Consider the following 27,040-nt stretch of genomic DNA (forward strand, 5'->3'; position numbering starts at 1 on the left):
TTATTTAAATTCCTATTAGTTAACCCAGTGAAATATTAGTTTCAGGTGTACAATATCGTGATTCAACACTGCCACACATCACCTGGGGCTGACGGGCGTGCTGGTCTTAAGAAGTTAAAAGTTGCGAAAACTGATGCGCTAACCTTTTGGTAACAAGTTGAATTAAGAAGGGAGGCACACAATTTGTGGAAAATACAGCTAAGGGGTAAGTAGCAGCTAAATGCGTGATAGCTGAAGGAGAGGGGAAAAAATCAATTAGGCAGTAAAAGAAAAGTAAGTTACAGTTGGAGAATGAATCGTTCCAAGAGCCCTGGAATGGGATTTGGAACAATAGCCAGCAGTAGGAAAGGCTGTCCTCTGACTTGTGTTATCCTTGCCAAGTGTTGTTGTTCCAATCCACAGCCTGCCTCAACGGGCACACCTCCGAAGCCTTGTTGGATTCCTCAGATGCTGATTGCATTCCAGATAAAACTTCAATTCCTCGTCGTCTCCTTAAACATGCCCTAGCATTTTTGTCATCTTTTGCATTTTACTTATGACTTCCACATGGCAAGCACTTTGTAAAGCTTACCGAGAAGTAGGACCATACAGGGCACTGCTCCAATGGGGTGGCCATACAGGGCACCGCTCCAATTCTCCTTAGAGAGGCCCTGCAGTGAGGAGGGTACTTGGCAGCCAGCCTCCGGCTCCCACAACTTCGGGTCTGTTGTGGGAGACCTCCCATAACAAGGCCACATTCTGCCTGGGACGCCCCCTCCAAAGTAAAAGGCAAATGGCTGCATCTTGTGGCTCTACTACAAAAGAGGTAGCCCTCTTGGGTCCCAGAAGCAACACAGATCACGCTTAGAAACTGCTGCAGCCTATGTGATAAGAGCCATGGGTGGAAGCTACCAGCTTTGAGAGGGCTCAGAGCAGGAAAGAGTTTTGCAGGAGGCTCAGGCTGCGCTGCAAACAGCCCTGCCTCTTGGGCCATACGATCAGGCAGATCTTTTCGTGTGGGTGTTTGGTGTCAGTGGTGTGAAAAGATACAATAGGGAGATTATGGCAAGCACCAGTGGAAGAATCACCATACAGGTCTATGGGGGATCTGAAGCAAGGCTATATCATCTGCAAAAGAGAACTATCTCTCTTTTGAGAAATAGGTCCTGGTAAGTTGCTTGACCTTGGTAGAAGAGGAATGCTTGACCATGGGACAGCAACTGACCAGTCATCTAGAATTTCCCATTATAAGCGGGATCTTGTTGAACCGGCCAAGACAAATTCACAAGGACCCAAAGCAGTCTACTGTAGGTTGGACACGGTATATCCAGAATCAAGCTGAGTGGGAGCAGAGGACATGATAAGCTACCAGAGCAGGTTGCCCAGACCTCTGTGTCCCCTAGTGTTGCACTAAGCACCCCTTCCTTGGCTCTCACCTGTGGGAAGATTGAAATTCCATATAACAAGCTGAAAAAGGAAGAGAAGCCTCCACTTGGTTTATAGATGGACAGGCACAGTATGTGGAGGAAGCTGAAAATGAATGGCAGCTGCACTTGGGAGTGGTCTTGAAAGCCTCTAGAGAGGGAAAATCTTCCTGAGGGTCAGGTTGTGAGTGGTAAACCTGGTCATCTGTTTTGTATGGAAGGAAGAGTGGCATGAGGTAGAAATGTATGTGGATTTTTGGGTAATGGCCAACAACCTGGCCATATAGTTAGAGGCCTGGAAGGAAAAGGACTGGAAGGTTGGAGACATGGAGCTCTAGGGTAGAGGCATGGGAATGGGCATGACATGTGATGAGTTTTGTGTTGCATGTCATCACCTTCCATTGGGGAGGCACTGAAAACCCGAGCAGACAAAAGGACTCAGCCAGTTGATGTCAGCCATCCTTCCTTGCCAACCATCCTAGACCTGGAACAAGGGACATGTGAACTTAGTGGCCTCAGTGGCAGAGATGGAGGTTATACATGGGCCCAACAGGAAGGACTCACATTTATCAAGGCCAATTTAACAAATGCTGCCTCTGAATGTCCAACCTGCCAGCAACAGAGACTAGTCCTTGAGAACACCCATCATCTACTTGGTGACTACATATTGGGCCCTTTCCAGCCTGGAAGAGCCAGTGGTTTATCCTCTCTAGGGATAGACACCTATTCTGGGTATGGGTTTACCTGTTCTGCCCACAGAACCTCAGCCAGTATCACCACTATCCAGGAGCTTATGGGATACCTGATGCACATCATGGAATTTCACATAACATCACGAATGATCAGGGGATCTACTTCAGAATGAACGAGGTCCTAAAGTGAGCCCTGATGATGGGATCCATTGATCTTATTACATGCTGCATTACATATTACATACTGCATGCCTCTATTATCTGTGAGGAGCCAGCCTCATAGAATGATGGTATGGTCTCCTAAAGGCACAGCTCAAGTTCCAGTTTGCTGGTAATAATCTGCAGAGATTGAGTAGTGTCCTGCAGGATGCAGTATATTCACTCAGTCAGCTCCTATGTAGCACAATATGCTCAGTAGGGTGAACCCATAGGCCTGGGAGCTAAGCGGTGAATGCAAGAGTACTTCACTCAACATCATATCCAATGACCTATTCAGGGTCTTTGTTTCTCCTACCCATGTAACTCTGGGCTCCACAGGGTCTCCAGTGGGGAAGTACTTTTGTAAGAGGACAAAATGAGAGTCCTGTTGACTCTCAGGAGTCAGGAGAGGAGGCTTTTATATTCCCATATTTTATATTCCCATATTTTATATTTTATATTCCCATATTCAGAAGGGAATATGTGTGGAACACAGGTGGTCCTTTGGGTACTTCCCAGTGCTGCACTGATCCCTTGTAACTATGGATGCACGCTTTCAGCAGCCCTGGTCTGAGAAGGGCATAGTTTACCAAGGTTCAGACCCTCCAGGGATGAAATTTTGGGTCATGCCACCAGGGAAACCACCCAAACCTGCTGATGTGGTAGCTCAGGGTAAGGGGGTTTAGAATGGTGAGAGGAAGAGAGGGAAGATAACTGTTCACAGCCCCAAGACCTGCCACAGTGACAGGGCATCTTTTGTCACACTGACTTCCCTTCCCTTCCCTAAGCTTTCCCTTAAGAAGGGAGCTCCCCAAATGTGCGTAGAGAAGATGACCTTTTTCAATACAAGGAGAGATGGTAGTGCCATGGCTGTGTACTGCCAGATCTTCCTTCGAGAGAACTTGCTGCAAGGAGGGAGATTGCTCAGCAGCCTCCAGCTGCTGTAACTTTGGATCCCGGCGGTATTCATGCTATGGCCATGCTCCACCTAGACCGTCACTAGCCAATAACTGAGACCAATGGGATTGCTAGTGCTGGACATTCCTTCTCAACACGGCGTCTGCCAGGCTGACATTTCCTCTGCTCCCTAGCAATGGCCGAAACTTTCCAGGGCTACACTTCGGTCTGAGGCTTCTCTACCCAAGCCTCCTCCATTCCCTCGTTTCACACCTGCACCGTGACCTCTAAGCTTTCCCCACCTACTCCGGCTTCCTTTGGCCTCTATCCTTCATGTGTGTTCCCCCAGTAATTCTCTTGTATGTCTACTTCTGCCCCGGCATCTGCTTCTTAGAGGCCCTGAACCGACAGGTGAACTGATCATCCCAGTGATCTTTTAAAAATAAACATACACATGCACACACACATACTCACACACTTATTACAGGGGGGCCTTGGTCAAAGAAAGACGAGTGTCTGACTCCGAACTTAAAATTGAATTGAGATTCAGATTTCATGGTCTTTAAAACAGAATGAGGAAGTTCTCTATGAACTGATATGGAAAAATCCCCAGGATCTATTAGCTGGAAAGAAGCAAAGTACAGAATAGTGTATGTAACGTGCTGTATTTATCTTTATTTGTATGTGTGTAAAAACCTGTAAAGATACAGAGAAAAATAAAGGGAGGGGGTGACAGTGCTCCCTGAAGAGCATTTTGATTTGCTATTATTTTGAACCTTGAAATTGTACTACCTATTGATAATTAAATTGTAATCAACCTCATCTTAGCATGTTATCTTAAAAATCAATACTTTATATGTGATGGACTAGAATCACATATTCTAGTTGGCATATGACGCAGTAACATGTGCAGTTCTGAGTGGACCTAATGAATTTTACGACCCTCAAAAACAGTGTCCCAAATGGAAAAAGACTGTCTGGGTAATCCAGATGGCATGAGTGATTTCTGACTCACCCGCTGATTGAATAATTCATAGGCTGTCTGCCTGACTGTGGCAGAGTGGACACTTAGAAACCTCCAGCTGTATACTGGTGTGTCAGTCCTGCTGTGTTTGCTGCTCCAGAAGGTTTGCTACTTCTAAAAGGAAGTATGCCCCACCATTTTCTTCTTCAGTGTTAACAGCCTAGGCTAAATTATGCCTCGTTTCCACACCTCAGATCCATAGTAAATATTCCTTTAGGACTGATACTTCGTCAAAATGCAGGTAAGAATCCCTTGGTAAACATTTTCAAAAGATGCTTGTTCAGGCTCTACCCTTCCCTCACAAAATCTCCGAGAGAAGCCCCATCACACACATTCTGAGAGCTTTCCCATGATCCCAGTGTATTTCTCTGATGAAAAATCATTTTTGTAGGGCAATTTTCAAAACTCCCCGCATGGCAATTACCAGGGGATACTTGTGAAATATACCCATGCCCAGGTCTCTCCCTTGGTGAATTCTGACTTAGTGGGTTTGTGTTGGGGCTCAGGAATCTGTATTTTTAATAAATACTCATAGCGTTCTTCAGAGACACATTATTGTAGGGTAATCCCTTCCCGTGGACTGCCTTACAGTCCATAAATTGATAAATTCAATGTTGCCTGACACTAGAGATCCTAACATTAGTTTGTCTTTCTTGCATGAATTCTCTTTCGGAATGCTTTGACAATTGAAAATAATATTCTCCTTGTCATTTTAAAAGCAAAATTCAAAAGTATTATGTAAGAGCATGTCTCCTGAGGAGAAGTGTACAATAGACAGTACTTCTAAAATAAAGCAAGGCATGAATGGTGTGGCCTTGAAATCTAGACCTTAACAAAAATCTGATAACTCTAGACCAAATCAGTTGGTGGACTTGTAAGGTCTCCATTCCTTCCCCAACATCCCTGGAGCATTGACTCGAGGATCACTGGCCTTGAGAGGCTTGTCTCCTTCATCCGTCTTGGAGAAGCAGCAGGGCACAGGGTCTGGGCTAAGCTGGGAAGGCCTGAGGGTTACCATATAGCAAAGTATCCCAAGCCCCAGCTCCTGAAGTTTCCAGACAGTTTAGAATTATAGCCTTACTGCTGGCAAGTTCCTTGTGGCCCTGGACTAGCTGGGCACTGTGGCGGCCGGACACACGGGCCTGCCCCCTGCTCATTCCTGATTATTGGCACCTGGATTAGCTGGTTTTTCTGTCTGTCACTCCTGGGGGTTTAGAGCTCTGTTGAAATAGGAGGGCCTTAGGGTTAAACACACAGGAAGAATATGTGTTCAGATGATCCTGGAACCACCTCTTTTAGATTTTTTCTTTTTTAATCATTATGTCAGTTAAATGGAAAAAAAAAAGAATCTATTATGTGAAAATGGTTTGGTGACTACTGAATCATACATATCTTAAGAGCCATTGTGTCTGAGCAATAACTGAATTTCACTAAAAAGTCTGTAGCCTTTACAGTCACTTTCATACTGATTATAGTGTATATTTTGTCTTTGATTAGAGTCCCAGGAGGCTGGCGGTATGCAAGAGCTGTTTCAGCTTGAGATTCTCTTTCATCTCAAAAGCCAAAATGTATCATTTTCTTCAAAATTTAATCATTCTTTGGATTGTCCCATGTTAATGTAATCCATTAATTAAAAGACTTTAAAATGTTTACAGTTACTTAGTGATGTGAAGGTAATCTTCAGGTTTTCCTTTTGTTCATTTACTCAACACACACACACACACACACACACACACACACACACACACACACACAGTGCCTTCTTTTTTTTTTAAGATTTTATTTATTCATGAGAGACAGAGAGAGAGGGAGAGAGAGAAGCAGAGGGAGAAGCAGGCTCCCAAGGAGCAAGGAGCATGATGCGGGACTCGATTCCAGGACCCTGGGATCATGACCTGAGCCGAAGGCAGCCGCTTAACCATCTGAGCCACCCAGGCGCCCTAGGGAGTGCCTTCTGAATGGAATTCTTTCTAATGTGTATGAAGTCATTAGTGACAAAAAGTAATGCTATAGAAAGGAATATCAAGTGACACTTTCATTTAGATTGTAAGGTCAGGAAAGGCCTCCCTATCCACCCACCCACTCATCCATCCATCACTCCAACAGATACTGCTCAGATACTTCCCTAACAAAGTGACATTTAAGCTAAGCTCTGAAGGATGAGTAGGAAATAGCCTGGAAAATATGTAGGAGATCAGCTGGAGAAGAGGAAACAACTGTGAGGTAGAAAAGAGCTTGGCACATAAAAGGAACTGAAACGGGACAATATGCTGAGGCTCACTGAGCAAGGGAGAAGATCTTGGTGAGAGATGTTGGTGGGGAAGGAGGCAGGGAGGAGGGCCTGTTTGTGATCTTATTCTAAGAGGTCAGTAAGAAACGGTGACTATTTTATAACTTACCCCATAGCTGGGGGTAGGGCAGAGAAAAAAAAAAGAGAGGAAGAAGGGTAGTATTGGAAAGAAAATATGAAACTGGTGCCAAACACCAGCCCCTCCTTGTGGATTGTGATACACACCCTGAAGCAAGATGTGACCCCCTCTTACTAACAGACCAGTGTTTTTCAATCTTGAGAAATGTACAAATAGCTTTTGAAGGAAAATAAAAATTTATCTAGACCTCCCTCCCACGGGGGTTTAAATAATTTTATTTTTATCTAAATGTGTGATCATTGTATATGTGTGCTTAAATATATAAACCCTAAAACAAGGTATACTTCTAGCTGAGTTACAACATAAGCCAATATAAATTGAAAACAATATTGAAATTAACAACCTGAATTTAATGTGACAGATGATGTTTCGATGAATTGAAATCACTGCTTGCATTTTAAAAAATTAGAACACTTCCCACAGAGGCATAGCTTCTCCTGACTCAGCACATGCTGATGCCTTTGGGGACTCCTTACGGGATCTGTTAGGAAGCCTTTCCTTGTACAGTGTCCTGGCATACTATTTGACTATTGCTTGGTGGAGATGCCTCATTTACCATTAGGTCTGCCTCTCTTCTCATTAGTCAGAAACAATTAAAGTAGAAAGACTCAGTGCCAAACTTAGCCTAAACTTTAATACAAGATCAGCCACTGAAACCAGGTAATAGTCCATGGGAAATTCTGGAGTTACCAGACCCCTTAGAATACTTGGGTGAACTCCCATGGCTATGTGGACTTGTTTGGAAGACCATTCTAAATGAGAGTGGATTGTTCCCAGAGACTTTCTAGAGGAAACCATTCCTTCTCATAGAGCCATGGGGACAGGATGAATTGTTTCTTTTAACGGTCTCATAAGGGTTCATTGGAATCCAAGGTTTGGTGTGGAGTCAAGAGAGATCATTAAGATTTGAGTGTAAGGAGAGACCAACTGGGACGTGGTCCCAAGTCCCCATGGTTCCTGCTTATGGCACTTGGGACAGACAAGATCAGAAAGAGGCAACACAGAGGTCTCTGCTTCCCGGGTCTTGTGGCTGAAAAAGGCTTATAGCACTAGCCTCCTAAGGCAGGTACACAAACCCATCCCTTGGAGTGTGGGAAGAAAATATTAAGGGTTCTGGGAAAGCTTAGCCCTGCCCTCATGCACATGGAGAACAGCTTTCAAAGAAATTTGAGTGGGGACTCTGTAAAACTGGGCCGTTTGTATAATTTTCCAAATGCAAAGAGCAGGCAGTAAAATCAATGTGCATTTCCTGACAAGGCAGAAGATGATGGAGTCTACCGTTGTTAATTGATCAGGTTAATATATATGGAATGTCAACTAAATTTTACGGTTCAAAGTTGTCGCAAGTCTTCCCATCCATCTGCAACGGGATAGATGAGGGACTAAGAGCAGGGACTGGACAGAAGATGTGGTTGAATTCCAGAGGATCAGTTAGAGCCAAGATTGAGTCAGCGTTGGGGAGGGGTAGATGGCCACACGCTGTTGGGGCTGGACCGTGCTGGCCTCAGACATGAGCCCTTTAGCACATGCGGCAAAGCCAGAGCTCAAGTCCCAAAGACCCAGTGGGGCAAGACACTTCAGGGCAGACCAGTGAGGACAGAGGCTCTCAAACCCAATGTCCCTTTTGTTGAGGTCAGGGGAATACTAAGGCACCAGAAAATTAGACCTATTCCCCACGTGCACTCCCACCACCAGAGAGAGGGAGAATGGAGACTTGAATATTTACCCCAAAGAGATTTGTATCAGACCGGGAGGTGCCTGAATTACCATGAAAGGGACAAAATTAAGAGGAAATGGGTGGAAATGGGTCTCCATTTTGTTATTCTGCTGTCAGTGGAAATGAATGCAGAAATACGCAACCGAAAAGAGGGAGGAAAGACAAAAACACAAATCAGGGCAAAAAAGCTACACAGATAATATATATTTCTATCACTTTCTTAACACTAAGAATCAGGCCTTGTTTTAGGTGCTTCTATTTAAAAAGCTCTATAATGTGTGGACTTTTCAGGTGAAAACTCTCCAAGCTGACAGCTGATAGTACACTTTAAATACTCCTCTGGGTATTGAAAAGGTAGTTCCCCGGCTGGCAGCCAGAAGCATCCAAATCTGGAGCACAACTCCTGCGTATTGACCTTCTCAGAGTGAGCAGCCCAGACTGGAGGTGAACCACAACTCATTCAAAGGAAATGTGCTAGAGTGACGTTAAATTTCTCTGCTCCTGTTCTCAGCCTTTGAGTCTCTGTGTTTCCGTACAGTTTTCTCATTTAGTTCTCACAACAACCCCTGAGGGGGCTACTCCTATCATCCTGATTTTATAGAGGAATGGAAGCTTGACTGAGCGGGGCTTCACGCCCAGGTGACTGGCTCTGCAGCCCCCTCGTGCTGCTCTTGCAACCCACTGCCTCCCCTATGTTTTCTGCTTCCATGTCCATCACAGATGTGATTTGTGTCATGGTGCATGAAGCCTGAAGAGTCGTGTTAGCAAAGCTAGAGTCGAACGATTGCCAAGTGCAGATGATCAGCCAGGTGAGCGCTAACATGGAGGGATTTTGAGCCATGGTGAAGACTAGCCTGACTGACTGGCAATGAATAGGGGCTAGTGGTAAAGTCAGAGTCACTCCCCTTTGGGGCATCTTGTAGTGCATGTGGTAATTAGTTATTTATGTGTCTATGTTCTTCATTTAGAAAATCTGTATATAGTTACTTTCCAGGAGATGTCACTTGTGCCCCTGTATCATTGTATACTTAATAGGAATATCTGCGGTTTGTCATGTAGTCCCCTTCACATCACAGCACGGGAGTGTCTTAGTAGGAAGAGTGAAGGGATGGAGGCAAGTGAGAATCTTCAAGTGTTCTTGTCACATTTGGACATTCCCAACACACAGCAGTGGGAAACTCAACATTTGCCAAATTTCCAAGCTGTGTTTATCAGTCAGGGTTTTATTCCCCCCTCCCCCTTGCAAAATTTTCTTTCCTAAGCAAAGATACCGCCGATCGCAGTTTAAGTGGGATGCGAACAGTACACATATAAAACTCAAGACTACCTAATTTAAAGCTTTTAATACCATAGCATTAAAGCGAAGAGACTGAGACGACTTAAGAACTTCTCATTATAACTCTCCTCCTGATAGAGTCTATTTGTATCCCTGGTTTTAGCCTTGCAGACTTGGAGGGAGTGGTGAAAGATGAACGGGCAGTGCTCAGCCACAAGGGGAGAAAAACGTCATCTGGGCCCCAGAATAGCAACAGCAATACATATGGTCATGTCGCTCTTCTGCTGAGGCCAAAACGACAGACAGGATCACATTTGCAGCACCAAGTAGGCCTACTGGTGAGCAGGGGCCAGCTCAGGAGTCAGGAGGAAACATGTCCAAAAACTGATGCTGACCCAGAGCCTTGATCTTGGAGCTGTGACGTAGCTCATGAAGAAAGATGGCACAGAACCTGCTGCAGAGCTAGAGGGGGCTCTGCACCCTCCTGGCCACAGGGGAGTCAGTTCTAAATCAGCTTTTAGGACAGCTGGCTCAGGGCTCTTGAGAGCTGAGCCGTGAACTTCCTTGCACGTCTGCCTGAGAACTTGCTGTTATCTGCAGCTGCCACGGCCATCAAGGCACATGTGTAATGAGGAACGTGAAAAAGAGGGCTCTTGTTGGTCATCAGTTATTTAAAGAGGGCCCATCGGATTTCAGCTACTTCTAATTGTACAGAACCAGCACCTTTGCTCCGGGGTGGTCTTGGAGGAAGGGGCATCTCCCCCACTTTAAAACTACTCAAGTCTCCCTTTCCAGACCAAGCTTCTGGGCTCTAACCATTTCTGGGACTCCTGGTGCTTCATCTTCATCTGTCCCATTTCATGTGTATCTCAGGTTCATATACTATATGGCCATGTCTCTGGCTGGTGGTGATTTTACCATCCTCACATTCTTTTGCCACTTGGAATTGGCAAAATTGGGCTTTTACATTTGCAGAACTTGCAGAGAGCAATAGTTTCTCAGGCTGAAAAGTTTTTAAGTTGATATATGTATCTGATTTTTTGGAAACCGAAGCATCACCTGAATTTGACCAGTTTTCATTTTTCTATTGAACTGCCCTGCTCTAAAAGGATGTGACTGCTTATAAAGGCACGCTCCTCTCTGTGATCTTTGTGGTTCACTGGTCTCCCCAACCAGTCTCCAATGTCACTCAGGGAGTCTTTGGCAACAGGTTCATTGTGGTCACATGTCACCCATTTCTCTCATGTGTTCATTAACAGGCACAGGTTCAGTGTTCATTAACAGGCACAGGTTCAGTTTCATGATTTCATTTGTCTCACTTATACGCTTAGGATTTAAATGAATCTTTTCTCTATGAACCACAGAATTGCTTTTATTTAAAACATGTGGTATGTGAAAAATTAAAGCACTTTAGACTTTGCTGTTTTAGACTTTGGTATCTCAATGTAAAATTCAGCACTTTATTCTATTGTCACTATTACCTTATGCTTCTTTAGGATCTTATTAAGACCAACAAGATAAATGAGGTAGTTTTTCTAGCTCTAGCTCTCATGTTTGTTCTCTCAACATCCCTGGTGACACTGGGTGGTTAAGAAAAAAAAAAAATCATTTCAGTGTGTTGAAGTTGGTGCCAAAGGAACATAGACGACTCTCTGGTGCCCAGGATATGCTGTGGCCCAGAACCTTATCTTGTCCTATTTATACATTAACAAAGCAAAATCTTACTTAGAGCAATCCTCACAACATTAGCATTTCCTTTCTCTAAAGCTTATGTCTCTGAGTTTTTATGCCATTTTTCTCATGTGGCTAGAGACAATGTAGGCATAAATTAACTTTTCCACTTACTTAGTGACTAAAAGAACACAAGAGCAAGGCTATTGCAAAAATAAATGCCAATGTATTATTGAATATTCTAATTTGAATTACAAAGATAAGTGCCACATGATTTTCAATCCCTGGACAGATTCCTTTAAACATAAAAAGAGAATGATAAACAGTGTCTGGGAAGACTACCTGAGTCACTTTTTGGGAAATGGGGAGAAAAAGTAACCTTCCACTGAGGGAGTGGCATTCCATAGTTGTGATTAAATGATAAACTGTACACAAGCACATTGTAAATTAATAAGAAATCACTTAACTTAGGAAACACCTCTCATACAAAGCTGCAATTTCACACCCAAGCTTTAAGTGTCTTCCATGGAATATGCTTTCTCCAAGATTGTGTCTAAATATTCTAGAGGCTTTCAGAGCTGCAAACATTTATAAATAGACCTCTTTACTATTGTAACATTAAGAAAGAGGTGTTAGTGATATTATTCAAATACTAGTCAAGCACACTGGGAAGTGACTCCTTTTTTTCTCCTTAACTTGCCTTACCTTCATATTATATTTGACGTTTGCCTAATATTTTTAACACAATCAGGGAAGTGTTCTTTTAGTGATCTACTCCAGGGGGCAGAGCATAAAGTCTGGAAATGAACCTGTGTGGATCTATGCATAGTACCTAAATATTTTATTGTTATTTCTTTCATTAGAAATATTTAATTTCCAAAAGAAAAGAAATATTTAATTTCTACTTAATGCTAATGCTTTCATATGTACTTTTGAGGTATAAATGTCTAAAATTTACACAAAATCATTAGAGAGAATTGCCAAAAATGAAATTCCAAGGGTCAGCCAATCTAGTAGCCAAACTCCTCTGACTGGAGAACATACCATATGAAGAGTTAACATTTAGCCAGAGTGTTAAAAAATACCAGTTACTTTTACATACTATCATTATTATACTTTTTATATATCCTATGCTAAACACTGTGTTAATACTTAACATTTTATAAATCACCATCAATCCTCAATCTATCCCAGTGAAAGTGCACAATTATTTTTCCTGGTTTATAAGTGAGGAAGCTATGGACTGCGTGATCACATAGCTTGTGAGTGGTGGAGCAAATATTTGTTTCCAGCTCTGACTTTAGAGTCTGAGCTCTTAATTGCTAGGCTTTGGACTGCAGTGGAGGGCAACATTAAATTAAGGACAAGTTACACAGTGAAGTGTAACCTCAGGCACTGAACTCAGACAATGAGAGGACCCCACAGTACTGGATCACCATGTCCAAATCCTTCATTGTAAAGTCAAGAAAGGGGACTGAAGTCAGACTGTGATGTAATAAATAATGGAGTACTCTCAGGTTGGTCCATATCGAGGCTGAGGCAAGTGGTGAGCCTCTTGGGAGCTGTGAGATGGGATAGGATGTCCATAGGATTTGGAGCTGGAAGCCTTGTTGTTTTAGTTCCTGCTCTACCGCTTATTAGTGGGGTGGTATATGTCATATCTCAGTGCGGATTCCTTATCTCCAAAAGGGGGTTTGTTGGGAAAATCAAATGAATACTGTCTTTAAAGTAACTTTTGTAAACTTTTAGAAGGATATTAGATATTACTAGGGGATTGTTGGTTCAAACTTGTAAGTGTTGGTTTAGTTTTAGGAGGATATTCTTTGCATCCTGTCATTCGTTTTTTGTATGAACTCTAAACAGTCTTGGGCAAAAAATTCCTGAATTAACACAATTAGTGTCTGAAGAAATAGGTAATATTTGCATGAGACTAGTGAAATCAGAGCTGATGACCCTATGGTTGTCTCCCATATACTGAGGCTGCATCTTGCAGTGGTAAGAACATGATCTCTAGACCAGACTTCTGGGGCTAATAGTGTGAGTTTGGGAAATTTCCTGACCTGTCTGTGCCTCAATATCCTCATCTATAAAATGGAGATATTTCTCCCTGTCTTAAGGGATTTTGCAAGTGTTAAATACAGTCTACACATAAGGGCTTGAAATAGTTCCTGGCACACAGTAAGCACTCCAAAAAATATTAGCAACCATGTAGGGCAAATACATCTTTGCTTAAATTATAAAAAAGTCTATATTCATGTGTTTATTCTGAAATGTACACCATTCATCACAGTAGAGACAGATGAGAGAGGGTGGACATATATGTCAATTTTTTCTACCAGAAATATAGCTCAAAGTGAATTCTCTAGTTAAAAATAAAGAATTTAGTACATTAACCTTAGTAGTCATTCTTTGAGAGACTAGAAAATTAATCAGATTATTAAATGTATAGAGTAACCTCACAGCTAGAGCCTGCGGAATTAATAAGTTGCACTTGGTATTAAATATGATTGTTTGCTCTGGGATGCAAGAAAGACCAGAGGTAACATTTTAGAGTTTCAAAAATACATCTGGGCTATTCTCAGGTCATTGAGGCTTTTGCTTAGAAGCCTGCAGGGAGTAATCTACATATTTTGAGGGGAAAGTGGAAGTGTCTTGGCATTTCAGTGTATAAACTATGGTGACTTGGCACCGTGGGGTTTTATCAGACTGTTTTGTGGAAGTGGTTTCAGATTATTTGACCTTTTTTCCAGACACTGTAAGTCATGTTTTCAGACACGATTCTGCTCTATAAATTTTAGAGATGGGGCAAATTAGGGAAGGAGAATTGGAATGGTTCATCAATTTTACACTGAATTGGTAGTTCTCAAACCCTAAGTGCATCAGAAAAACCTGAAAGACATTTTTTTAAATATTTTATTTATTTATTTGAGAGAGGGAGACAGAGACAGAGAGATTGAGCACGAGCAGGGGAGGGGCAGAGAGAGAAGGAGAAGCAGACTCCCTGCTGAGCAGGGAGTTTGATATGGAGGCTTCCTCATCCCAGGACCTGGAGATCATGGCTTGAGCCAGAGGCAGACAATGACTGAGCCACCCAGCTGCCCCCGGAAGAACTTTCTAAAACACCAATTGCTCCAGAGTTTCTGATTCAGTAGAATGTGCATTTCTAACAAGTTGCCAGGTGATATTGATCAGGGGACCACACTTTGAGAACCACTACAATAAATCAAATACAGGAGTCATGTTCATTAGAGCTCAGGTAAACTAGCCAGAATCATAACAATTCTTTTACCAAATCAATGTATTCCATGAGCCAACTTTTATCTCATTCAGTGAGATAATAACTTAGAGTTTTGCAGTGCTTGAGAATGTCAGACAACAGGAACTATTCACCTTTGGGATAAGCATTCTCAAAATAATTTCTAAGTAAGGACCCCCTCTCCATTTTTCTTACATGCACACTAATTACAAATTCTATGCCATTCACGTGTGTTGGATAACTGGCATGGGTCAAAGCAGAGCGGGCGAAGTAGCTTCTAGGTACTTAGTGTTAACGTTGCTATTATCAGGAGGAATTGGAGACAATTCTGTTCTACGTATGTGTAAAGGATTTTTTTTCTCATTTTGGAAAATTTGATTTTGAATGAGATAGCTTAATTAGTTAAATATATACTCTTGAGAATACCATCATTTCTGTTTTCTAATTTGTAAAGCCAAAAAAAAAAAAAGAGAGAAAGGAAGACAAAAAGCAGATTATTCTTAAAAATAGAGACCTCTTGTGGTCATTCATAAAAGTACTTTAAAAATCAGAAACCTAGAGTATTAACAATTTGTCAGAAGGTTTCAAGATCTCTGGCTTAGTTGACATACATTAAAAATATATGTATGTATATATAAATATGAGTTAATACCTGCCAAAATAGATGAGTAATAGGACTATGAGCAATAATCACTTTTATAAATATATAGATCATTCTGCCATGATAGTTCTTTATGATAAATCAAGACTTGATTGAAGCAGAAGACACCGAAGGGCACATATTATAACTGTCTAGATCAAGGAATTTTCCCAAACTGGTTATATCTGTGTGGCCAGACTGTAAGAAAGTGGTCCGTGGTCTTTAATGCAAAATTCTACATTATGCCTTTTGTTTATGAGGTATTATTAGTATTAAACACCAGTGCAATAATCAATGCACTCTGTATTTACTGAGATTCATGGTTTTGCTGCTGGGAGGATGCTAGAGAAAGTGCTCAGTGTTCAAAAGTGGGCTGATAGATGTGTTCATATTTACTTTTCCCCTAACCACAGTGAAGAGAATGAAAAGGAAATAGCGTTGTGGCTGTCTGAGAAACAGAGAAAGCAGAACTGAAGCTGTACCAAGTACAAATTAAAACATTCAAAATATATTCGGGGTTCTTCTTATCATCATCTTCAAAACAATTTATTCAATATTAAATAAGATATGTGCATTCAGAGGTGTGCTGGTAAATGTTTAACAACCAACTTTCTTGAAAAAACAAACACATGATAGATAGTTCTTGCCAATTTCTGTAATGTAAATACCCCTACCATGGCCAGTTTCAAGTTACTAACATGATATCACTGAACAGGGAGTTAGAAAGACATGCACTGTAGCACATCCGTATAGGTGACTTCCATCATACCAATATAATAGACAAAAACAAACTTGAGTATAGATAATAATAAATGTAATAAAATAGGAAGTGGTGAGTTTTGAGCACTTGCTAGCTTTATTTTGTAAATAACTCATTTAAATGCAATTCAATTTTATTTAATTTTTAGTAATAGCTGGGTTGAACATCCAGCTTATAAAACTCCTGAAAATTTAACAATCAGCTCTCATGAGCCTGTATGAGCAAGAGGAGGTACAACACTGGATATATTGGTAATTGCATTAGTATGGTACTAGTTACAGTAAAGATCATCACCTTTTCTGGGAAGACTGTCTCTGTTAGGTGCCTTTGTCTATATTCTTATTATAATCTCCTAGATATCAAAGCAATTACCACACATGTTGAAATCTCATTTCTCTTTCTCCACACTTGAGTTCCCAGTGACTATGACTTTTAAATCCATATCTTCTGTATTTAGCACTGTTCCTGGGACAGGTAAGGTCTACAATGCATATTGAAGAAATAAACTGACCTGGATCTGGCTCCTGTTCTCCAGGGGCCCACAAGCAAATTTTATGTTCAAAGATATACAGCTACAGAATACACATGCGATTTAGTCAACTCTCTGAATAAACAAGTAAATGGGTAATAAGGTTTTCATATTACCTACAAGTGGCTTTTAGTGAGATGGAAAATAACAGGAATTATGGATCAATGAAAGTCGATGTAACAGCTTTTTTTTCCTACCCCTATCATGATTAAAACAAAACAAAAAACCCCCAAACACCACTATGTTTCCTTATTTAATCTGCTGAATGATATTCTTTTGACGTTCAAATATTTAAGAGGCAAAAGCAGCACATATTCGCTTATTGGAAAATTACTGTATGTAGAGGCATAAACAAAAGGCATTTACATTTTACAAGACTGATATATTAGGATAGGTTAAGACAATAGCACTTGGAAATCACAACAAATAACAGTGGATTTATCTCCTTTAAGTAAACGTTTAGAGGTTTGCCGACTGTGTGGTGGTTCTGCTCCATATCCTTAGGGGCTCACTTTCCCTCCAGCTCATGGCTTTGGCCATCCCTGAGATGGGGTACCTTCCTCCTGATCCAAAATAAGCATCCACCCTCCCAGAAGCAGGATGGGATAAAGAAGAAGCACAGGACTAACAGTTTTCTTAAGGAAACTTCCCAGAACTTTCTCTGTGGCACATCCATTATCCCATTTATTAGAATGTAGTCATAAGGTCGCATTTAGGTGAAATGGAGTCTGGGAAATGCAGTCTTTCTTCTCAACAGCTATGTGCATAGCTAAAATTTCTATTACCATTACCAGCTGTCATTCAGCCGACTGCTGGAATTTGCTAAAAGTTATGTCCTTAAACTGCAAATAGAAGAATTGCTAGAAGTTATGCCCATTTTCAAGGTTTTTGATGCATATGGATCAATTTCCCATCAGAAGCCATGTACACATTCGTACTCCCAAGGACATCTATGAATGCTTAATATTAAACACCAACACAGTAATCAATCAATTCATTCAATATTTGCTCTAAGGCTTTGTGACTTGGAAGATGTGATAGGGAAAGTACTCAGTATTTTATATACGAGGGATTTATTGTGAGAACCCTTTCAATGGCAAGTGACAGATGACCTGCCAAGAGTGTTGAGTCTATTTGGATATTGAAGTGATTGAATTAATTAAGGAAAGGTAACTGTATAGTATATGTTGGAATCTGAAGTGGAAGAATTTAAAATAAAGTTTTTCTGAGGAGGAGTGGGAATGGAGGATTATATAGGTAGTTGTAAAAATCTTGAGGCCGTTAAGAGAGAAGATAAAGTATAATATGTTCTCTTAATGTCATGGAGGAGCTTTCCATATATGCTTTCATCAACTGCTCTATTCCAGCAATGTCTTAAGTGCTTTATATACATTCTTTTACTGAATTCCCACAGCAGGCATATATTTTTATATATCCATATTTTACACATGAGGAAGTGAAGGCTCAAGAAAGGTCAAGTTAGGGGTAGACCCAGAATTTAAACCCCACTCTGTCTGATTTCAAAGTTTTGCTTTTTCCTCTTCTACTCTGAAGAACAAATGGATAAAAAAACAAATTTGATAAGGGTCATTTTTTGCTGTAGCATTTGAATTAACTTATGAGTATGAAAGATATTTTTTAAATATTTAAAAATTATAAAAGAATTATAGAGAACAACAAATGAAATATTGTAAAGGGGAGGGAGTACCTCATGAGATTTTCTCTCTCTTCACCTGAGTTGCATACTTGCCTCTCTTTTCTCATAGAACCTTGTGTTCATTCTAAGACTGACAGTTATCATCTCTGTTGTGTTGTCTAGTTATTTGTTGTCTCTGCCACCAGACATATTTTGAGTGTCAGGTCTTTGTATTCCCAGAGCGTAGCATAATGCTTAGAATGTAGAAGGTGCTCACTAAGTATTTACTGAATGAATTATACAAGGATTCATTTTATGGTCATATTAATACATATTTACTAATGGAGAATTTTTATTAATTTACTATTATGCCAAATTTTAAGAGGTATACAATCATTAGACTAGTATAAATTTATGATTTTGACTATGGCTTATGAGGGTATTTATAAAGCAGCTGAACTTGTGAATAATATTGAGTGCCTACAACATGCGAGGCTATTTTGAGTGTTTAACGTTGTATTTACTTATTTGTCAGGAAAACCTCATGGAGGAAATGGAATTATTACCTCCACTTCAAAAACCAGGACGTGAACTCAGGTAGTTCTGCCCTAAAAATTCTGTGTTTAGCAACTAGGTTATTTCAACTCGCCATCGTTTATAAGATCTGTTATCATTTATTATTTTGCATGACTCCATAAGAGCATCTTCTAATGAAAACTCATGGTTCCTTATCCTGTTTTGCCAACCGGAACTTCCCTTCTGCAAAGGGTACAAATCCTCCAAGAGGAAATTGCTGCTTTTATACCTGAGCAACTTCTACTCCATCCCCCCATCCCCCCAAACCAATGAGTAATTTGCAGCCAACATTATTCATTACTAACTTTAGTATTCAGGGACTCGTATTTTAGACGGTTTCCTCTAAAAAAGTCCATTTGCACTTCCTATGTGACTTTCATATGCCGGAGGCTTTCTGGCGCGAAGACACCCCCGCATCTTTGCGGACGCGGCCGTGCAGCTTTCTGGCGGTGGAAACTACATTTCCCAGTGGTCTATTCGTCTGCGCGCAATCCTCTTTCCCCGCTCCCAGAGGCATCGCGGAAAAACTAACGACGCTTCGCGGGGAAGTGTGGGTGGGAGAAATAAAGGGCTGACAGGCGAGGCCCTGCAGCGCCGGAGCACCCCAAAATGTCTCGGAGGCAGGAGGAGCAGAGAGGGGGCGCGCCCTTGATGGCGGAAGGCAAGTCGGACGCAGAGGTTAGGCTCATTCTGTACCACTGGACACATTCTTTCAGCTCTCAAAAGGTAAAGGCCTCTGCTGGGGTGGGCGGCGCGGATCGGGTTTCAGCACCGGGACAGCTCCCTCAGGGCTCTCCCTGGTACTCCGGCGCGTCTAGAACCAGGCCTCCAAAGCCCTAACACGGGCGGGCACTCCCTGGAGGACAGGGATGCGCCTTGTGGGGGAGCACAGAGAATTAGTCTGAGATGGAAAGGCTATGACTCAGGCTTTGCCACTCATGAAATGCGACAGAAAAGCATCACTTTAGGTATTTGGGCCGGAGGCCTTGTCCCCTGGGCCTTGGAGAGTGAGGCAGAGGGAAGCGCCTTCATGCAACCGCATAATCTACAGTTCCTTCTTTTTCTTGTACGCATTCATTCTCTTCAACAAGGCCTAGCACATCTGTATATCAGATTCTTCTCTGGGGAGGACACATACTTAGGTTTAGGACGGAAAGAAAGTAGTGGTGATGGAGAGTCACTGTGGAATGAATTTAGCCAGAATTATTTTCAATCTTTTTTTTTTTTTTTGTCCTTTCTAATATATAGGATTAAGACCCGCTAGAATATATCTCACTTGTTAATTCCTAGAATAGGAATAGTTAAAAAGAATGTTGATAATAATAACTTAGGGAAGCACAGAAAGGCTGCTTAATAGTATCCAGGGATGTCATTTAATTGAAAGCCTACATGTGTTGTAGTAACCAGTGTGAACTCTTTCAGGTGCGCTTGGTAATTGCTGAAAAGGCATTGAAGTGCGAGGAACATGATGTAAGTCTGCCCCTGAGTGAGCACAATGAGCCTTGGTTTATGCGTTTGAACTCAACTGGAGAAGTGCCTGTCCTTATCCACGGGGAAAACATTATTTGTGAGGCCACTCAGATCATTGATTATCTTGAACAGACTTTCCTGGATGGTAATGTTAAGGCTATTTGTGATTTTTTGGATTTACTTTCAACACAGATATATGTCTGTCTCCCTCCCTCCCTCCCTTTTTTCCTTCCTTCCTTCCTTCCTTTTTTCCTTCCTTCCTTCCTTCTTTTCTTCCTTCCTTTTTTTCTTTTGGTTTTATGGTGTTGGTTTCATGCTAAAAACCTTTTCCATTTCCATAAGCACACAAATACAAAATAGGTCGATACCATAAATTTTATGTAAGCCAGCATAACTCTATTTAAAATGTTTTATATAAACTGCAAATTTAATGTTGGAACTTCCCTTTTAAATTCAGAGGTTTTCCTCTGCGGCTGTGGGGTTTGTGGTGGTGAATTTTTATCCTGGAAAGTTCATGACCACTTGAAATGTACACTACGAAAACCAGTTTTCTCTACCAAATAGTTCCATCTTAAAAACAATAGGAGGGAAAAAGGGGAAAAGAGGAATAAAACTTAGCAAGGGAGAATAGAATGTTGGTATATTTGGAGAGCTTTGCCCTGTGACTTCTCTATAGTATGAATTTTATATCTTTTGTAAGGAATTATAGCACTTAAATTTGTATAGTGCTTTTAAGTAATAATCATTTATTGACAGTCTGTTTTATGTTAGGCATTTTATAATTTCTGTTCTATTCAGTCTTCAGAAGAACCCATCTGAGACAGGCATGATAGACTAGTTATTCCATTGTAATTGATGAAGGAAAACAGGGGTTGCCTAAGGTAATACAGCTATTTTATGGCAAAGTAGGGCTGGAATGGAAGTCTTTCAAATCCATATCTTCATATTATACTAGCTGTCTCCCATAGTCATTGCTACTTCCATATTGTCTTGCTTCATCCCAATGACAATCCTTTGAGGTGAACTATAGCTTCAATATTTGCCCAAGATTATATAGCTGATCACTGGCATAATTAAGAGAACAGAAGGCTCCTGAAAGCCTCTTCTGAAATAGAAGCTGCATGAGATCCAGTTACTTTTCATCTGCCTCTAGTTATGTTGATGTTAATTGGGCAGGATAAAACCAGAATATAACTCCAAATTACTAGGCCAAGAATGTCTGAGGTACTTAGAAAAATAGGTATGGGACCTAAAAGTGTGTGTAGGGAACCCCAGGGAATTAGATTGGCAATGGGGCTGCCTCTATTCTTATTCCAAGTGTTTGGTTCTCTAGGATTCTGATTGGAGATTTTAGAGGTGGCCATTGATCTAAACCAGAGAGTTTAATGAACTGTTTTCTCTTTTATCCTTATGTCTATATGCTGGGGACTATACTGAAAATGGTGGCTAATTGATTTAAGACAATTTTTCTTAACCTTGAGCTTTTTGGAAATGGACAAGTCTGCTAAATAATTTGTATTTCTTGGGAAAAGTGGTTATAATAATATGAATAAAACAAAATTACTGTATAAGAATTCCATTTTAAATAACCAAAAATCTTAAAAAGATACAGTAAATGGAAAATCATGTTTAAATGTTTTGTTGGCATCCCTTGAACTACTCCTACTCCTACTGCCATTCTCCTGCTCCTCCTCTCCTTGCATTGTTTCTCCTTTAAGGTATTCAGTAATATAAAGTATGTTACTTTACAACATAGTAATGTTAATGATTATTAGGTTTTCTTAAAGTTTTCCTTTTGCTTTGATCATATAAAAACAAAACTAAAATACATTCTGACTCCTACTCAAAGAAGGGAAATATTAAGTTCTACTTACTACTTATGGAATCAGAGGAGAAGGCACTGGGGCTTAATGTTAAATGAAAATATGGAAACTAAGGACTTTAATTCTGGCTATTCCAGTAGAATCAGTAAACAATCAAGAATCCCAGCTCTTAATCTGAAGCTATTGCTAACTTGTTGCATATCCTAGGTGACTTGACTTCTCTGTCCTCCTGGATTAGGTGATATAGTTTTATCAACTGCAGAGATAAAGCAAGGCCAGTCATTTTTTATTTCACTCTTTTCTCTTTCCCAGGAGAGTTGTCACTCCATTGGAAAGGGTTAAAAGAAGATTAAGGGACCCAAAACCCATGGTAGATATGAAGACAGCAAGAAAATAGTTATATAAAGGCTACTCTAGTCTATGGGGAAAGTTTATCCCAATGTATTAAAATAAAAAATAAACATGCATGTGTTACCACAATTACCATTAAGATAATTTATATTTGTCATTAAGAACCCATGGAGATTAGGAAAAGAGCCAGACAAGACAGATGTTAATCCCAATTGTCAAGGACGGGAAAAGGTAATTTCTACCAATCCTTGCTACTTAAAGTGTGTTCCATTGACCAGCAGCATTGGTATCACCTTGGAGCTTGTTAGAAATGCAGAATCCTAGACTCTACTGCAGCTCTCTTGAATCATAATCTGCATTTTAACAAGATCCTGAAGTGATTCATATATACATTAAAATTTGAGAAGCACTTACTGTGTGTTAAGTAATTGCTTAAACTTTAAGCAGCACTATAAATTAGTTATACACACACACACACTCGCACACACATATATGTAACTTTAGAGTATTTCAGTTAAAAGGAACCAGCTTAAGTTTTACATTACTGAAGAATGGCTTTAACACTTAAAAAAATGAATCCATTGTATACTGGGCATGGTTTTATATGTAATGTATCTGAAGTAGAGCATTTGCGATTACTTCTTAAGATACCCTTATGGAACAAAGGAGCCAATATGGCTGGATAAAAGTAGTGCACATTTTCAGATGAACAAACCACCGTGTTAAAGAATATTCATTTATAAATGAACACAAGGTTGCCCATTTAGCTAAAGACTTATATAATTTTGTTACATTTATTTCAATTACTTGTAGACCACTGTAAATACCATAAGATCAAGCTAGTGTCTGTCTTATTAACAGTTGCGTCCCCAGTGCTTCATATGGTGGATGTTCTCTAACAGGAGCTTAATAAACACTTTTGAATGATTAAAATGAATGAACTTTTGAAGATAGACATCAGCCTGGACAGGGATCTCTACTGGTGTTCTTACAAGTTTCTATTCTCTGACTTGAGCCTAATAATTCTATAAATGACTTAAATAAAGACATTGTGGAAATACTGTTACATTTGTGGATGACAGAAGCTGGGATAGTTAAAATAATGACTAGTTTGTGAAATGCTTGTCATGGGACAATAAAATGGAAAAATAATGAAGATAAAATTTAACAAGGCTAAATGTAGTATGTGAATTAAAAAAAAATCAGCTGCGTTAATGAAGGATGGGAGACCTGGCTTGCTAAAAAGTTATTGATTAAAGCTAATAACAAAAGGCTGGTATGATCTCAAGTTGTTTTAAAAGTATAGCTTCTATCTAGAACATGGCAAATTGTGAACTGGTCAGAACATGCAACATTTTGTCCAATTATGTGTGGAACTTTGAGGAACATTTACAACTTAGAATAAGAAGTGAATGGATTTCACAAGACATATAGTTAGTTGCCCATGATTGTAATAGGAGACTTTAAGTATATTCATTCATGTGCAATATAGAGTATGGTCAACTGGTATCTCCTTTGCTGTTATTTGCCGTCCCTTATTAGTTTACCAGCTGGGGATTATATTAAAAATGGTTTTGCTGACCTGTAGACATTTCTCAACATTTGTGTGTAATCAGTATTTACATCCTTATGCTTTTGGGATAAGTCCATTAAATAATTGGTAGTTTGGTGTTAGTAACTTGGTAGCGAAGGCAATCTTCTTCAAGTCTTAGCCTAAAAAAAAATTAATTTCTAAATTGGATGATGGCTATGCTCGATTTTTAAAAAAATTTTATTTTTATTTAAGTAGTTGTTACACCCAGTGTGGGGCTCGAACTCATGATGCCAAGATCAAGAGTCATGAGAACCTCTGACTGAGCCAGCCAGGCACCCCTTGATTTTTTTTTTTTTTTTTTGAAAGCAGTACTGATGTAGACATCAGTGGTATTCCTGAGGTCACCATTTGGGTCAGAAGAAGAATTTAGAAGTACTCAATTATGGGCGCTCAACCAAAGGCTGGCAAAGAACAATCTCTTTATTCATTCTTTTAATAGCTATTTTTTGGGTGTTAATTGGTGCAAGGACCTGAGATATTTCAAAGATCCCTAAATCATTAGAAGCTTACTAATCTTCAAAGATAGTTTCATTCTGTAAACTTGATAATACCAAATCTGTCTTTAATACATGCATGTGCTATTATTACTACTCAGTTTCACTGACTCCTTTTCATATATGTGACACCTTTTTCTCTTCGGGCTTATAATGAAGAGTAGATATGTTAAAGCATGCAATTGATTAAACTAGATGAGGTGTGATACTAAGCAAACTAGGGAAACTCAGGAATAGTGGATGTAACAAATGAATATATGCACTAATATAGATTTTAAAATCTAGATATTTCTTACACTACTCATAACCTCTTTCAGTGAATTTAATTTGGCCACTAGATAATAAAAAAAGTAAGTCTGAAATAACTACAACTATTTATTACTGCCGAATGACTCAGTGGTAATCTGGAATCAGGGATGTCATATGGTGAATACAGAATTTTGGTAATATATGAGTTCTCTGAAGATCATGTCTCATGTCTTTGGTTTATATATACCTAATTTATTCTTAGGAAATAGAATTTGGTTTGGAAATAAAGTATTCTGGTATGATATTAAAGTATTATATGTAAGTCTCATTAGGAAATATATTTTGTGGATAAGATTTTGTCAATATCTATTGAAAATCAACTCATTTTAAAAACATTAATTCTGAAGTCACTGTTACATTAAAAATGCAGTTATTTAGGTAAGAGTTTCCAACTTTTTCAATTTTTATCTATTAATAAAAGCCTCATATATAGTTGGATAACTTTATATGTCTTTTAGCACATCAACTAAACTTATAGATTAGCACAAAGGTTCTAACCAAGTGCGGAGAAAATATGGTATGTGGTAAGGAAAAAGAAAGTGAGCATTTAAAACTCATGATTGTGCCAATAAAGGGACTTATAAAGTTACCTTTTTTTTTTTTTACTCTTTGTCCAATTTTAGTGGACAGGTCGGGGTGTTAAAATGTAAAGTTTCTAATTCCACATTATGTGTTAACAATGATTGGAACAAACTGATGAAGTCTTGCCCCTCAATTACAAATGTTTCTGTTCAAAGTCTTAAGTATAATACCATTTAAGGTATAAAATTTTTTGAAAATAATGCTATAAATTTGTCTTTCTCAGAAAATCATGGCTGCATATAATGAACTTCTATAATTTGACACCATTTTTTTTCTCATCTGTGTTTAGATTTGATTGTTCCAGTTCTACAGTTGTGACAGCTTTGAACTGTAGTCAGTTTGTAACCATAACTTTTGCTTTAGGTCATAACTTATTTACCATTTTTATTATATTTTTTTAATAGGGTGGTGTTTGACTAGTTGAAGGGTACAGTTTTATTCAACTACCTGATGCATATTATCTTATACAGCAGTGTTATCACTAAGTGATCTAAGTAAAATAAAAAATCCACAAGGGGATAAAGATAGGAATGAAGCCTCTTTTCATTGAATTAATAATAATAAGGAAGAGCTGAAAGTTATTCAAATAGACCTGTGGGGGGAGGGAGTCTTTCTTGAAAACAGGGCATAATTATGCCTTCTTTATCTGCCATCACTGGGGAACATGGGAAATCAGAGCAGTCAATGTAGGAAAATAATGGAATCTTATGCCTATAAGCTCCTACATTCTTTTAATTTTTTGCTTTTGGGGAAACTGTTTTTTTTTTTTTTTTTAATGGCTCCAGGTCATTGTTATTCTACTGAGCAATGCAGGGACTGGAGACAGTATGGAGCTGTTTGTCCCTGTTAAATAGCTGCAGAATGCTTTTATTGTATCTTTTCTTTCTCATTTTAAAAAACTAGTTTTCTCTCATTATCACATCTTTCTGCTTTATGTCTATCTGCATTTGCCTAAGTTTAGGTGCAGTACAAGACCTGCCTTGTCTCCTATTCAGTTCTTCTAGAAAGTCTGGTCTTCTGCCAATTTACTTGTTTATTTTTATTTATTCTTCCAGCTTAGTCACTTATTCTGGTTTCCAGTATAGCAACCCTATTCCCTAATGCTGGAAACTCTTTTCAGTGCTTGCTTCTTAAAAGTCCTCGATTCTGTGCCCTTTCTCTGTAAGCCTTCTACTGCTTTTTCACTCCTGACTGAGGTAGAATACCAAGAACAGCCTTTTTTTTTTTTTTTAAGTAATCTCTACACCCAATGTGGGGCTCGAACCCATGACCCCGAGATCAAGAGTTGCACACTCTACCGACTGAGCCAACCAGGCGCCCCTTTTTCTTTTCTCTTTTTTAAAACATTTTATTTATTTATCAGAGAGAGAGAGAGAGCACAAGCAGGGGGAGCGGCAGGCAGAGGGAAAAGCAGGCTCCCCACTGAGCAAGATGCGGGGGGGGGGGGGGCTGGATCCCAGGACCCTGGGATCATGACCTGAGACAAAGTCAGACGCTTAACTTACTGAGCCACCCAAGCATTCCTCTTTTCTTTTCTTTTCTTCTTTTCTTTTGTCTTCTCCTCTCCTCTTCTCTTTTCTTTCTTTCTCTCTCTCTCTTTTTCTTTTTTTTGTGCGTGTTACAACAAAAGTACTTTATGGAAGGACTGGGAAATAAAATAGAATGAGAGTGAGAGGGAAGGCCTGTATTCAAATTCAAAGGAAATTCCCAACT

General features: G+C 39.8%; 1 protein-coding gene across 4 annotated transcripts in view; it reads left to right on the forward strand.

Moving 5' to 3' along the window:
- Positions 1 to 27,040, forward strand: part of GDAP1 (ganglioside induced differentiation associated protein 1) — a 44,276-nt gene that overhangs the window by 6,515 nt on the left and 10,721 nt on the right. The window contains exons 1-2 of one of the 4 annotated variants that reach the window (XM_027621692.1): positions 19,219 to 19,430; positions 20,127 to 20,319. The exons of 2 other annotated variants lie outside the window; for them this stretch is intronic. In XM_027621692.1, the coding sequence (XP_027477493.1) occupies positions 19,314 to 19,430; positions 20,127 to 20,319 (310 nt within the window). In that variant the 5' untranslated portion in view covers positions 19,219 to 19,313. Of the gene's footprint in view, positions 1 to 19,218; positions 19,431 to 20,126; positions 20,320 to 27,040 lie in introns of those variants that run through there. One more of the 4 variants, XM_027621694.1, reaches the window with a different exon arrangement.

Source organism: Zalophus californianus, chromosome 4 (genome assembly GCF_009762305.2).
Source record: "Zalophus californianus isolate mZalCal1 chromosome 4, mZalCal1.pri.v2, whole genome shotgun sequence".
Lineage (NCBI taxonomy): Eukaryota > Metazoa > Chordata > Mammalia > Carnivora > Otariidae > Zalophus > Zalophus californianus.